The sequence below is a fragment of the Cornus florida genome, unplaced genomic scaffold, assembly GCF_030987335.1.
Source record: "Cornus florida cultivar Cherokee Brave unplaced genomic scaffold, ASM3098733v1 CherokeeBrave_3.0.0_Hap2_Chr11, whole genome shotgun sequence".
NCBI lineage: Eukaryota > Viridiplantae > Streptophyta > Magnoliopsida > Cornales > Cornaceae > Cornus > Cornus florida.
In genome coordinates this window covers 93,898,026-93,910,065 of record NW_026775581.1, presented here as the reverse complement: position 1 = coordinate 93,910,065, position 12,040 = coordinate 93,898,026, and the positions used below count along the sequence as shown (strand labels likewise).

Genomic DNA, 12,040 nt, shown 5'->3' with positions numbered 1-12,040 from the left:
AATGATAGTCAAATTTTTGTTAACTCCAATTAATAACGTTTAACAATAACTCTTTGTCAATTAAAATTACTTTTTTTTTTTTTTTTTTTATGGATTAGAAATGTTTTGGTCTATTTTTATTTATTTATTTATAATTAACGGATATTAGGCATATGTTTAACGTGGGCCGAGTTATCCATATAGCGACACGCGTCCATCCAGGTCACATATATGCAAACCCCCGTGTTCCACGAGCGTACTCGCTTTGCTCATCCCTCCAATATTCAATACCAAGTCTGCAGAAGAGAGAGAGAGAGAGAGCTCTGCAACTACAGAAGTAGCTTCCAAACATTGAAAGACCCAAATTGTCCCAAATGGCCATGGCCACTTCTCTCTACTACACACCTCCAATTTCAGTCAAAACATCCACGAACCCAATCTCTCTCTCTCCTCCTCCTCCTTCACTCTTTCCTCGCACCCATCTCACTCTCCTCTCATCGCCTTCTCTATCTCTCCGAGCAACACCCAGATCATCTCCGATTACGGCAGCCTCCACCACTGCCGCCATAGAAGTAGAGCCGCAAGCCACCGCCGCCACTCCTTCCAAGTCCCTGCCTTTCCGGGTCGGCCACGGCTTCGACCTCCACAGATTGGAACCTGGGTACCCCCTCATCATCGGCGGCATCGATATCCCTCACGATAGAGGCTGCGAGGCTCACTCCGATGGTAAATTAAAATTCTAGTCACTATATGTATGTGTGTGTATGTGTTGAATTTTGACGTTGTTGGGTAATTGTGGTTGCAGGTGATGTGTTGCTTCATTGTGTTGTTGATGCAATTTTGGGAGCTTTAGGGCTTCCTGATATAGGACAGATCTTCCCCGATACTGATCCTAAATGGAAAGGGGCTGCATCTTCTGTTTTCATCAAAGAAGCTGTGAGTTTTGTTACTGGCTTGGTTTTTGATTGTTTAGATCTCAGTATTGAACACTGATGATTCAGTCTTACCTTATTTTGATTTAATTTTGGGTACTTTGTAAAAATAATGGTTGGTCATATAACAGATGGTCAATTTTATGTTTTTGTATTTAGGTTAGCTGTTATTGCTTTGTAAATCATGGTATTCAAAGTTGAGTGCAGTAATTCTGAGTTGAGAATTCATGAAACAATTATTTTCGAGGACTATTCCAAATTATGGAATGAAAGTTTGTTGTTGATATAATAACTAGAATCAATTCAACTGCCAAAAGCAATGATAGGAAATTCATTTCAGAGCTATGTATCCTCACTCATATGAACCTGCTGTTTGTCTGTCCTTGTCAAGCACTATGACCGACTATTTCTATATGAATTGTCAAGAGTTTAATTGTAGTGCTTGTTCAGGTCTAGTACTTAACAATTATTAGCTAGGTGTTTTAAGGTCCTTTTTTTATTAAAAGAAAAAAAAAAAAAATCTTCCTCTAGTAGTCTTCAATATTTACTCAACCTCAAAGAAGAGTTGCATCTTTGCTGTGAATGCCAACTAAGGAAGATAAATGAATGTTATAGAATTAAAGCCAATACCCTCACTGGCAAGCTTTGCACTGTTTTGGAAATGGAATAGTAAAATGAGTAGCCTAAAGCATGATGGTTTTTGGAGTGATTATCTTAATTTTCTTATCAAATTTCCTGTTTACTTGACATGCTTCTCATCTGCTGCTGATTTAACTGAATCCATCTAGGGCACCCTTCTAGAAGTTTGAAGTACCTGTATTTGAGGGGAAGAAGATTTTATCCAAGATATTAATAGTTCTTTAGATGGACCTTCACTGAGATATTCACAAACATTGAAAATTTTTCTTACTTTATCCTAAGTCTTGTTAGTGGTAAAGAATTTGCTTATATGGCCATGAGACAATTTTAATGCTGTGTATGCTATATATATATATATATTTTCCTAAACTAATGCTGTGTATGCTCATATGCTAACTTAGTACCTTATACTACAGTCTGTAAGAATCAAAGACTCAAACTGGTGTATATTTATACTCCCAACTTTTACTTTTCAGTATCTCACATTTTACAATAATTTTAGTTTTTGATTCCTTATTTAACTGATGTATAAATTCAAAAGGTCATACAAGGTATACACTGAAATATATTATAAAGCTTTTTTTAAAATAGAAATCACGTGTATTTTTCTAAAGAAATCAATAAAACCATATATTTTGTTTGCTTGTTTGTTCTTTCTTTTTATTGGTTCTGTCTCTTAATTACAGCTTTGTTTATTTTTCCTTGTTTTAGATTTTATGGAAATGGAATGCAGCCTATGCGTCCATATATTTTGTTTGCTTGTTTGTTCTTTCTTTTTATGTATAAGGCGGCTACGGCTAATTGGGTATGATAATCACTTCACGGTAGAGAAGAGTATTCACTATGACAACATACCTGGTCTGGTCGTGGACGGGTGAGATGGATATATGATGCCAACTCTTTGAGGTTAGCTTAGGCGCAAGCGGGAAAGCACAGAGAGCATCTCGCCTCTGTACCACACTACCACTTATTCGTTAAGCTGCCCAACCAGATGAGGCAGCTGGTTCTCAAACTTGATACGATCTCTCTTCCGAAGACTCGGAAGTTCAAGATGATGATGGGAGATTTATAGGTGGTTTTATTCGCTTGCTTTGATTTCTCAGAGGAGAATTATTGGCCCATTGACTAACCACTTATAGGATGTGTTAGTCAACAACATTATATGGTTTATATGAATATTTTTAGAAGAATGGCTTTCTAGTGTTTGTTCCAGGAGAGAAATGGTCTCCTAAAAATTTTAGAGGGATTTAGATATAATATTGGAAATAGGGTTCTGTCTGGTTGATATGAAATAAGATGAGGGAGCTGAGAGGAATGCTAAGAAAAAACGGAATATAGTAAAATTGGGAAACCTAGAGATTGTTCTTCATCTTCATCTTCTCTCTATAAAGCCACCATTGTTGCTTGCCTTAGACCTTGATTCTACCCGCCTTCCACACAACTTTTGACCTAACCCTTGGAAGACAAAAGCTTCCTTGCTCCCCCAACTTGCTTACAAGGAGTTACCATATTAGTATTCAACTCTAAAATAGCAGGAACTCACTGCTAAAGATGAACAAGTCCAAAAAAAGGTTGAACTGGTCCATTTGGGGTTAAATTCTTCACAGTGGCTTGGATAAAGCGCATTGTTTCTGCTCATGGTCAATCTTAAGACCACGGATATTTGAGAGTCTCAAATGAACTCCATTCGTTACATAAACTTAATTCAAGGCATAAGAAAAGAAACTATGTTTTGGTGATTTATCTACTAGGATTATAAAATAAATTGTCAATCATAATGAATAGCTTTCGTTTAAAAAGTTGATCAAGAACTTAGAGTATGATTGTGTAAGATCAAAATTTGAATTTGCACCGAGTCCCATTACATGTAGTTAGCTTCTTTTCATATCTACTATTTTTTCTGCGCTCAAATAGAGCACTAATAGGATATCCAAGAACAACTTTCTTCTGTATGAAAGATTTGGACAATTAGCTGACCTACTGCCTAGCTTTTTCAGTAATTTAGGGATTTTTGTAGAATCTGCTTGTATGTGGTTAAATTTACAGAAGAGAAAAGAGTATAGAAGCATTTTCTTTTTTCTGTTATCAGTATAAATGTGATGCAAGGATATCATTATTGCCACCTGTCTCATCTCCTATGAGAGAAAAATATTGCCGTCACTTGGGATATTAATGGTCTGTCCATGTGGGGATTGAGCAAACCCAGTGACATTCTGGTACTAGCATATACTTTGATTATAGCAGGTGTATAGAGATTGCAGAACAAGTGACAAACTTGGCATTGAGATGTCATAGTATCTAATTAGTGAATAATCACTTAGTGTTCTATATTATCTAAAGAGTTAGTTTTTCAGAAAATTATTTGAACAAGTCATATTTTTTCCATCCTCGATACGAGTATCTGTGGGTTTTTTGTTGCCAATGAGGAGTGACTTGAATGTACAAGGGTCGAAGAATGATGTGGCCTAGGTGGAAGTCCAGCGAAGCCCAAGGAGAGGTGAGATTGGGCAGCAAAGGGGTAGATCCTCGAGTTCCTGGATGATTCTAGGTATGAGGGTTCAAATTATTGAATGCTCCCTTGGTTCAGAGTGTTCGAAGGGTCAATTGTGAGGCCAACCATGACTCTCCGCAAAGCTGGTCCAGGGCCCTGGAAGATGAACCCAGGAAGTGCCAGTAGGACCCCTGAAACCTTGGAAATGTAATTGAGAGAAAGAGAGAAGGAGAGGAGGGGGTGGGGGGGCGGGTGGGGTGGTGTTGTTAGTTCTAGAGAGAGAAAGTGTGAATTTACACAGAGAATATTAATGCATTAGTAATGTGGCTGTTGAGAGTTGAGTAAATGAAGGGAGGAGGGTCCTATTCATAGTGGTAAAATGGTGGGAAAAATGGTCATTTTTCAGAGTTTAGTAGTGTATAGGGTCAAGGGTATATGAGGTCAATTCATTGGGGGTAATCATGAGGTCAAAGTAATGATTTAGTTCATTAAATATTGGCAGACTTGCTGGCATGGAGTTGCCATCACATTTAATGTGATTGTACAACTAGAGATGAGGCTTCCAAGTAGTTGCATCCAAGGAGCTGGAGGAGGTTGTGTCGAAGGTGCTGAAAGAAGGTTGAATCTGAGGAATGATCTAAGGAACGGGGAAGGCCACCTTTCGTGGAAGGGTTAAAGGAGAATGGAGTGCTAACTGCTAAATCCGAGGAGCGGTTTGAGGGATGGGCAAGTCATACTCTGTGGAACTATCCATGAAGTAGACAATGTGGCATTCAAAGTAGGGTAGGGTTCGGGGATGTTCTTGTGGAACTAGTGGTCTCTAACGTTTCCTTGGGTCTGACTCGAGGAATACCTTCTCCGGAAAGGGGCAAGAACACTTCGGCATCCTGAACTCCAGCCACCAAGCCAAAACATTCCTAAGCTCCCATTACCACCCTGATGGGACTTACACAAGCCTCCTAGGCTCTGCCACCCTGGGCTGTGTGATGCGCCTTGTTTCCGCGGAGTTCCTTTCTAAGGTTTGCATGTAGGTGAGGCTCTTTGGAAGAAATCCAGAGTTAATGCCTGCGAAGAAGTACATTTCATGAGACATAATATAAGTTCAAATAATAAGATCAAACCTTATGGATTTGTCATGGTCTTAAGGTATGAGAGACTCCCTTAAAGACCAGGGGTGAGGCATCCTGGAAATGGTTCTCAGGACTCGATCTGATTCTCGAGGAACTATAGCAGCTGTGGTTGTGGTTCCTTGGAAGCCAAGCACATGGAAACCCTTTACAAAGGTGGGAATAGGGTTGTTTAAGATCTCACTCTCCCTTCCAATGTCGCCACATAGGATTCCCAAATGCTGACGTGTCTAGACTGAGTCCACTGCTATGTGTTTTACCAAAACAGATGCCTACAGTATCATTAGAAATTTATTGCTTTAGATTGCTTCTAATCAACCAAATTTATGTTTAAACAGGAATGTGGTAAAGGAACATACCTTTGAAATGTGGCCATTCTCTCTCTCTCTCTCTCTCTCTTCTTCTTCTTCTTCTTCTTTTTTTTTACTTAATCCATTTATTTTCATATTTTATACTCACATTCTAATGCTGTCATTCATGGTTTACTCAAGTTTGTTGATAAAGATTGTTTGTATATCCTAATATGGTAATGGATATTTGGTTTGGTATCTTTTTTTTTTTTGGAATGTGGAAGAAGGTAATAGAGAACTCTTTTTTGGCAGTTGCAATGTTTTTGTAATCTAATTTATCCTCTACGCGTGGGTCTTCAGGTGAGGCTGATGCATGAGGCAGGTTATGAGCTAGGAAACTTAGACGCCACTTTGATTCTTCAGAGACCGAAGCTGAGTCCCCACAAGGAGGCTATCCGTGCTAATTTGTCTAAGCTGCTTGGTGCAGACCTCTCTGTTGTGAACCTGAAAGCAAAAACTCACGAGAAGGTCGACAGCCTTGGAGAAAATAGGAGTATTGCAGCACACACCGTGGTTCTTCTTATGAGGAAGTGAAAGCAGGTTCTATTTTCAAAATGTAATTCCACAGTGACAAAATTTTATTCTATGAGATCATTGTATATTATTACTTATAGTTGACAATTGAAAAACTGCAGTTGGTGGTTTAGTGCGCACAGCAATCCTGCTCCCTGGTATTCATAGTTGGAATAAATTGTCCTTGCAGTTGGAATTCACTGTCTTTTCACTTAAAACAATTTGTGTGTGTGTGTGTTCTTACTTGTATATGTATGCTGTCTATAATTTGGTGGTTAGGAATTGATTGAGTTTGGTTTGCATGATATTAACTGAATTATCCTAAACTGACATGATTTGTTGCGGAGTTGCAAATTTAGAAATCGGGACAGTTTAATTAAGGCAGTCACTAGGCAAAATAAGAGAAGCTTGCCACTAAGGATAGACCTAGTCTTAATTTTCTGGTGCAGCCCGATGTTTGTGTTTTGTGCATTTATAATGCCGAGTCTCATGACCATATCTTTACCCATTGTCAATTTTCTTCTTGGATTTGGCTCTCTGTTCAGCATAAATGTGGTCTCTATGCTAGCCCAATGTTTGTGGATATTGCTAGATTTGGAAGCTTTCCAACACTTTCTTTGATGCTCAAGCTTCTAGTAAATATATATATATCCATGTGTTCAACTCCTAATCTGGTGCTGGGGTGCCTTCCCTTCTTCCTTCTTGGCCTCTGGTTTCCAGGTTTTGGTGGTTTGCCTTAGATTTGCTTTTTTTGCTTGCCTTTGTTTAGCCTTTTGTGACAGCTTTTTCTGTTAGTTTGCTCGGGTCTGTGTAATATATATATATATACACACACACACACATATATTTTTGGTTCTGAGCTCCCTTGTTCTTTAGAAAAGTGCAAAAAACCCCCCTAGACTATTGCCATTTTGCAAGAAACCCCCTGAACTACAAAAAACCCCCTTGAACTAACAATTTGTTGCAATCAGGGACATGGGTCACCTGCTGATGACCGGAAAATGGAAAAGACAATTTTGCCCTAAACATAAATGAGGGGCCATAGCCGAAGGGCCAGTTTTTGGGGCTGTTTCTGATCGTGAGGGAGGTTGAAGAGAGAGAGAGAGAGTGAATCGAATTCGGCTGAGTGAGCGAGTTGGGAGGGTATTGAGTGGTGGGTGAGTTGGAAGAAACCGAGTTGAGAAGAAGCAGAGAGAAGATTTGATCGGAGAGAGAGATGAGGGGAGGAGAGGTGGTGGGTGGTGGTGGTGGTGGTGGTGGGTGGGGAGTAGGGAGGGAAAGATTGGGTGGGAGGCGATGAAGGAGTCGGGAGAGAACGTACGCGGTGGCGGCGTCCGATGAGGAGAAAGGGTTGGGTTGGATTGACGGCGTTGGCACTACGTTCGTCATGGGTACAAACGCGTTACGCGCCTATCAAGGACGGTAAAGAATCAAAGGGCGTTGGGGACTCTCCGGCAACCGAAACTCTTCCGGTGGGCTCTATCTTTCTTCTGTGTTTTTTTGGATTTTTTCTGTGATTGATTGTGTGAGTTGGAAGAGAGAAACAGAGCTCTCCACAGCCCATCACTGGATCTGTCTTACCAGTGCACAGCTGCGCTTCATCGCAAGCCGCCGTCATCATCGTTGTGCTAGTCACTGAGTATCACCGTCGGCGCCATCATCTACTTCCTTATACCGCCACCATTTCTCCTCAACCACAGCCGCCGCCACCACTTCTCCTCAACCACATCCTCCGCCATCACCTCTTAACCACGGCGAACCGCGCCTCCTCTACATAGCCGTCTCCGCCGCCCCATGCCGCCAATTCCTCCAAGAACTCCGCCTCTGACATCCAAATCTTCATCGCATCATCATCATCCGAGAACAAATTCCAAGAACCCCAAAATTCAAACCCTTAACGGTGCTGAAGTTGAGAATTTTGTAAATTTAATTGACACCACCGCCGCCATTAACTTCACGTCGATTTCAGTACAAGGCAGTCGCCGGAGACGACGATAGTTCGCCAGGGATTTTTGAGAGAGAATCTTAATACGCCTTTGCTGAAATTGAAAAATCACAAACCACTTAAAATTAGATTTTAATTTGAGAAAAGCCAAACCCATATGACCGAATCCGAGCGGAGATGTTTTTGGGTAAACCCATCTTTGATCGATGAAATAGAAATTCATGTACAGAGAAAGCAATTAGTGGCTATCACAAGCGATATATATGTTTCTTTACGGTTTGATCAAAATAAAGGTCAATTGAGAAAACATAAGAATTCATTCTTCTCCAGCCTGCAATTGTTTCTTCTTCGGTGTCAGCGTCCTCTGAAAAATCTTTCATTTTTTTTAGTCTTCAAATTTCAGTCCCAATTCTGATTTTGTTTAGTTCCACAACGAACACAAATAAATTTCTACACTGAACGTGATTTTTTTTTTTTTTTTTTCCATCTTGCGGAGAAGATAAACAGTAATTTGTAAGTGTTTAATTGTGTATATAGAGAGAGAGAGACATAAGGATGTGTTTGGGGGTGTTTAAATTGTGTTTGGGTTTAATTGTTATAATAATAAGGGGCTTTAGTGTCTTTTCAAGATTACAAGGGTATTATGGTCATTGTCGTCACTTTAATGGTAAGGCCCATCCGGAACAGTGACGGATCCTACCGGAACAGTGATGGATGGAGTGATCTGCAAAAAAATTGTATAGTTCAAGGGGTTTTCTGCAATTTTGATAGTTTAGGGGGTTAGTTGCAAGTTTTTTAATAGTACAGGGGTTTTTTTTGCACTTTTCTCCTTGTTCTTTGCTGCCTGTTGGGCTTATGGGCCTTTTTGTTTGGGCCCTAGGGTATGCCCATTGTAAACATAAAATATATTGTTGTACAAATTTTATCATCCATCATAATTAGACTAGGGCATGAAAGCCGCATCACGTTTGTCGACTTGTCAATAAGTCGTAAACAAAATTCCAACTCTTTATATTAATCACTTAAAAATTCATTCTTCAGCCATCATCAGGTAGTGGCATATACTAATACTATTAGTTTTGCTCATTAGCTGCCTTAATTCAAATCCAAATTGTTGTGAACCCAAAAATTGTCATCGTGGTCCTTCGTCTAGAGTATTAAAGTTTGTGCAAGGAATCAAATTTCGACGCCCATGTGTCAGGAATTTCCATTCCACTGTATGACTTTTGACGAAAAAATGGAGATTTTTATGGTACTTAGGGGGACTTGAATGATTCTAGTAGCTGACATAGAAAGTCATACTCCATGACCCCCATCAAGAGCCACCCACTTCCTTGACCAAAAGCCAATACCCTTCAGTGTTTGAAGTTCAACCGTATACAGGGGTTGGTTTAGCCGTATGCTATAAATTGGATGCTACATGCCATGATTGTCACCGACACGGATACCGGACATGATAACCATACATAAATACGTTAACACTTCAAATTTTAAAAAAATTACGATACCAATATTGATATAGACACAATTAATATAAATATTTAAAAATTGGATACGGGATATATGGACACCACTAATATAAGTATAAATTTCTTTTATATATTTATTGATTAAGACAATTATAAAATTTTGATTGATTTATAATTTATATACTAAATATACATGAGTTAAAAGATGAAGCTATTCGAATATAAAAAATATATATATTATATTATACTTACATGGTATTACTCTTTTTTTCATGTTATTAGAGTTATATTTTTTTCATTACATATTATGTGACATGTGTTTAGTGTCAATTTTTCTTAACAATTAATAAGTTAGGCACTCATGCATGTTCATAATGGTGTTTCGAGGACTGTCATGTTTTTATTTTGCATAAATAAAGAGCGTAGAATATGTTGGTCAAGCGTTTAGGATGCATTGACCATGTGTCTGGGCAGCATCCGAAATAATAAAATAATATTTTTTAATTATGAACAAAGTCATAAATATCAGACATGTCTCTATGAAGTGTTGGTGTTCAATCTTGTTCTTCTCGACCCACTAAAGTATACACTTTAATTTATGCGATAAGATATAATTGGTTAATATCACGGATGACGCAATATAACTGATGCAAAAAAGTCTTTATGAAAAAAAGAAAGAAAAGAAGAATATGTTGTCACGTGATGGCCCTCTTAATAAATTTTCTTTATTTTCTAAGATAAATAGAAAGAGTATTCATTGTGAGTGGTAAGATTCTCAAGGGTGAGGTGGTGCAGCACTTCTGAGAAAATTTATTGATTGCATCATCTAGACATTAACATTGAGATTTTAAATTTGAAGGTAAAATGGTAATTTTGTAACAACAGCTTGAGTCAACTAACCCGTCCTAACTTTGATAGGGAAAATCAGAGTGTTTTTATTTTTATTTTATTTTATTTTTTTTAAATAAAAAAAAAAATTCATCTAGGGTGAAAAGTGGAAATCTTAGAAGTGGTTAGGTCCAATTCAAAGTGGATAGGATCCTTATTCTTAAACTTAATTATTCAAAGGGAAGGTCAGAGTTTGTTTTTGTTTTTTATTTGGTAACTGAGATTCAAGGTAGAAATTTCAACCGCCACGTGTCAGAATTCCCATCTATGACTTTTGACAAAAAACCAAATTTCCATTAAAAGTGGAAAATAACCAACCAGACAAGGGGGTTGCTTATTAAGACACTCTTGAAGGCTTGAATGTTTCTGGCTTACATAAAAAAAGTGATACTGAAGCATAAGAGCCACCCCACATGATTGACCGAAAGCTGAGACCTAAGATTCAAATACATACTCATTGGAAAATATGGATGTGTATACCTTCTTATAATTCTATGCAACAATTATCATGTTTTTTTTGTTCATATCTAAATGGGTTCACACTCTCCTGGAATCAGGCAAAAACTCATGGTATCACATGTTACATAAATGTACAACAAAATCTCATGAAAAGAATATGGGATTCTCAGATTTCACTTTTCAATCTCATTGGTGGGATGATTCAAACCATAAAACATGTGACCTTTCACTTTTCATTTTGAAAATAGAGATATTATATTGCACGTTGTATTTGTGAAACGAGAAAGGAATAAACAAAACACACATCGATTTTGATTGTGATTGAGAACAAAATTTCGAGTCAAAATACCAAGTGTTTAAATATTTGATCCTACCCAGGATATCAAAACAATTTTTAGGTTGATAGAGATGGTGTTTATTATATGAATTTGACTAAGAATTTTGGATCTCATCCCAAAATTAATGTAGGTATGAAAAAGGCAGCCTAAGGCATGGGCACATGGCATGCCCAAAGTAGAATTTGTGGTTATGCTTTTGAAATGAAAGATCATACTCCGTGTTCCCCAAGTAACATTCTCTTAAAACATTAAATGAGCTACATTACTAAAAACATTTATCATGTAACCTGTCTTTTTGACTTTAAGTTCTAAAAATGAGAAAGAAGCTATGCAGTCAAAGATTATCGTCGCGTGTATACCGTATCAGTATCAGTATCAGACTTTTGTTTGGTGAAAGTCTTCGCTGTGCTATTCAAGACTGGTCCAAGGGGTTGAATATTCTAGACTTACTGCAGGTTGAACTTATGAGAAGAATGAATATCAGTGTTTGGTCGGGTGTTTCACTGTTTTTTCAATTTAATGTCTAACAAGACAGCTGTTATTAGATTTTTACTCGAAACATTAGTAAATTTAATCACAATTTTTTTTTTTTTTTTTTTTTTTTCATGAATTACACACATTGTCAAAAACAAGTAATCATAAACAGAATTAATACAATTGTTTTCACATGATTTGGAACAGAAGTCCTCCTTCGTGTGATCAGGGGATCCCTTGATGAATAATGATATTACTTTTATTTTGCTATGGTAAATATATTTATGATAATGTTGTTAATACATATATATATATGAATATATGAATGTGGACAAGTGGGAATAATAGTTTGCTTCGTTATAGTATAAGGTACCCCACTTGTAATTTGTAAATATGTTTTAAAAATATATAATTAAGTTCAAAGTTGCCCACCAGA

General features: G+C 37.8%; 1 protein-coding gene across 1 annotated transcript; it reads left to right on the top strand.

The window, feature by feature from the left end:
• Nucleotides 1-231: 231 nt before the first annotated feature.
• LOC132283862 (2-C-methyl-D-erythritol 2,4-cyclodiphosphate synthase, chloroplastic) lies at nucleotides 232-6,252 on the top strand. Its single transcript, XM_059785895.1, has 3 exons — nucleotides 232-705; nucleotides 785-915; nucleotides 5,819-6,252. The coding sequence occupies exons 1-3, from the start codon at nucleotides 354-356 to the stop codon at nucleotides 6,050-6,052; spliced, it is 717 nt and encodes a 238-aa protein (XP_059641878.1). The 5' UTR covers nucleotides 232-353; the 3' UTR covers nucleotides 6,053-6,252.
• Nucleotides 6,253-12,040: the final 5,788 nt, after the last annotated feature.

Excerpts from the sequence above, each read along its gene's own strand:
- LOC132283862 (XM_059785895.1), top strand. The coding sequence starts at position 354 with ATGGCCATGGCCACTTCTCTCTACTACACACCTCCAATTTCAGTCAAA. Across the intron at positions 706-784 it reads CTGCGAGGCTCACTCCGATG|GTGATGTGTTGCTTCATTGT; the intron begins GTAAATTAAAAT and ends TTGTGGTTGCAG. Across the intron at positions 916-5,818 it reads CTGTTTTCATCAAAGAAGCT|GTGAGGCTGATGCATGAGGC; the intron begins GTGAGTTTTGTT and ends GTGGGTCTTCAG.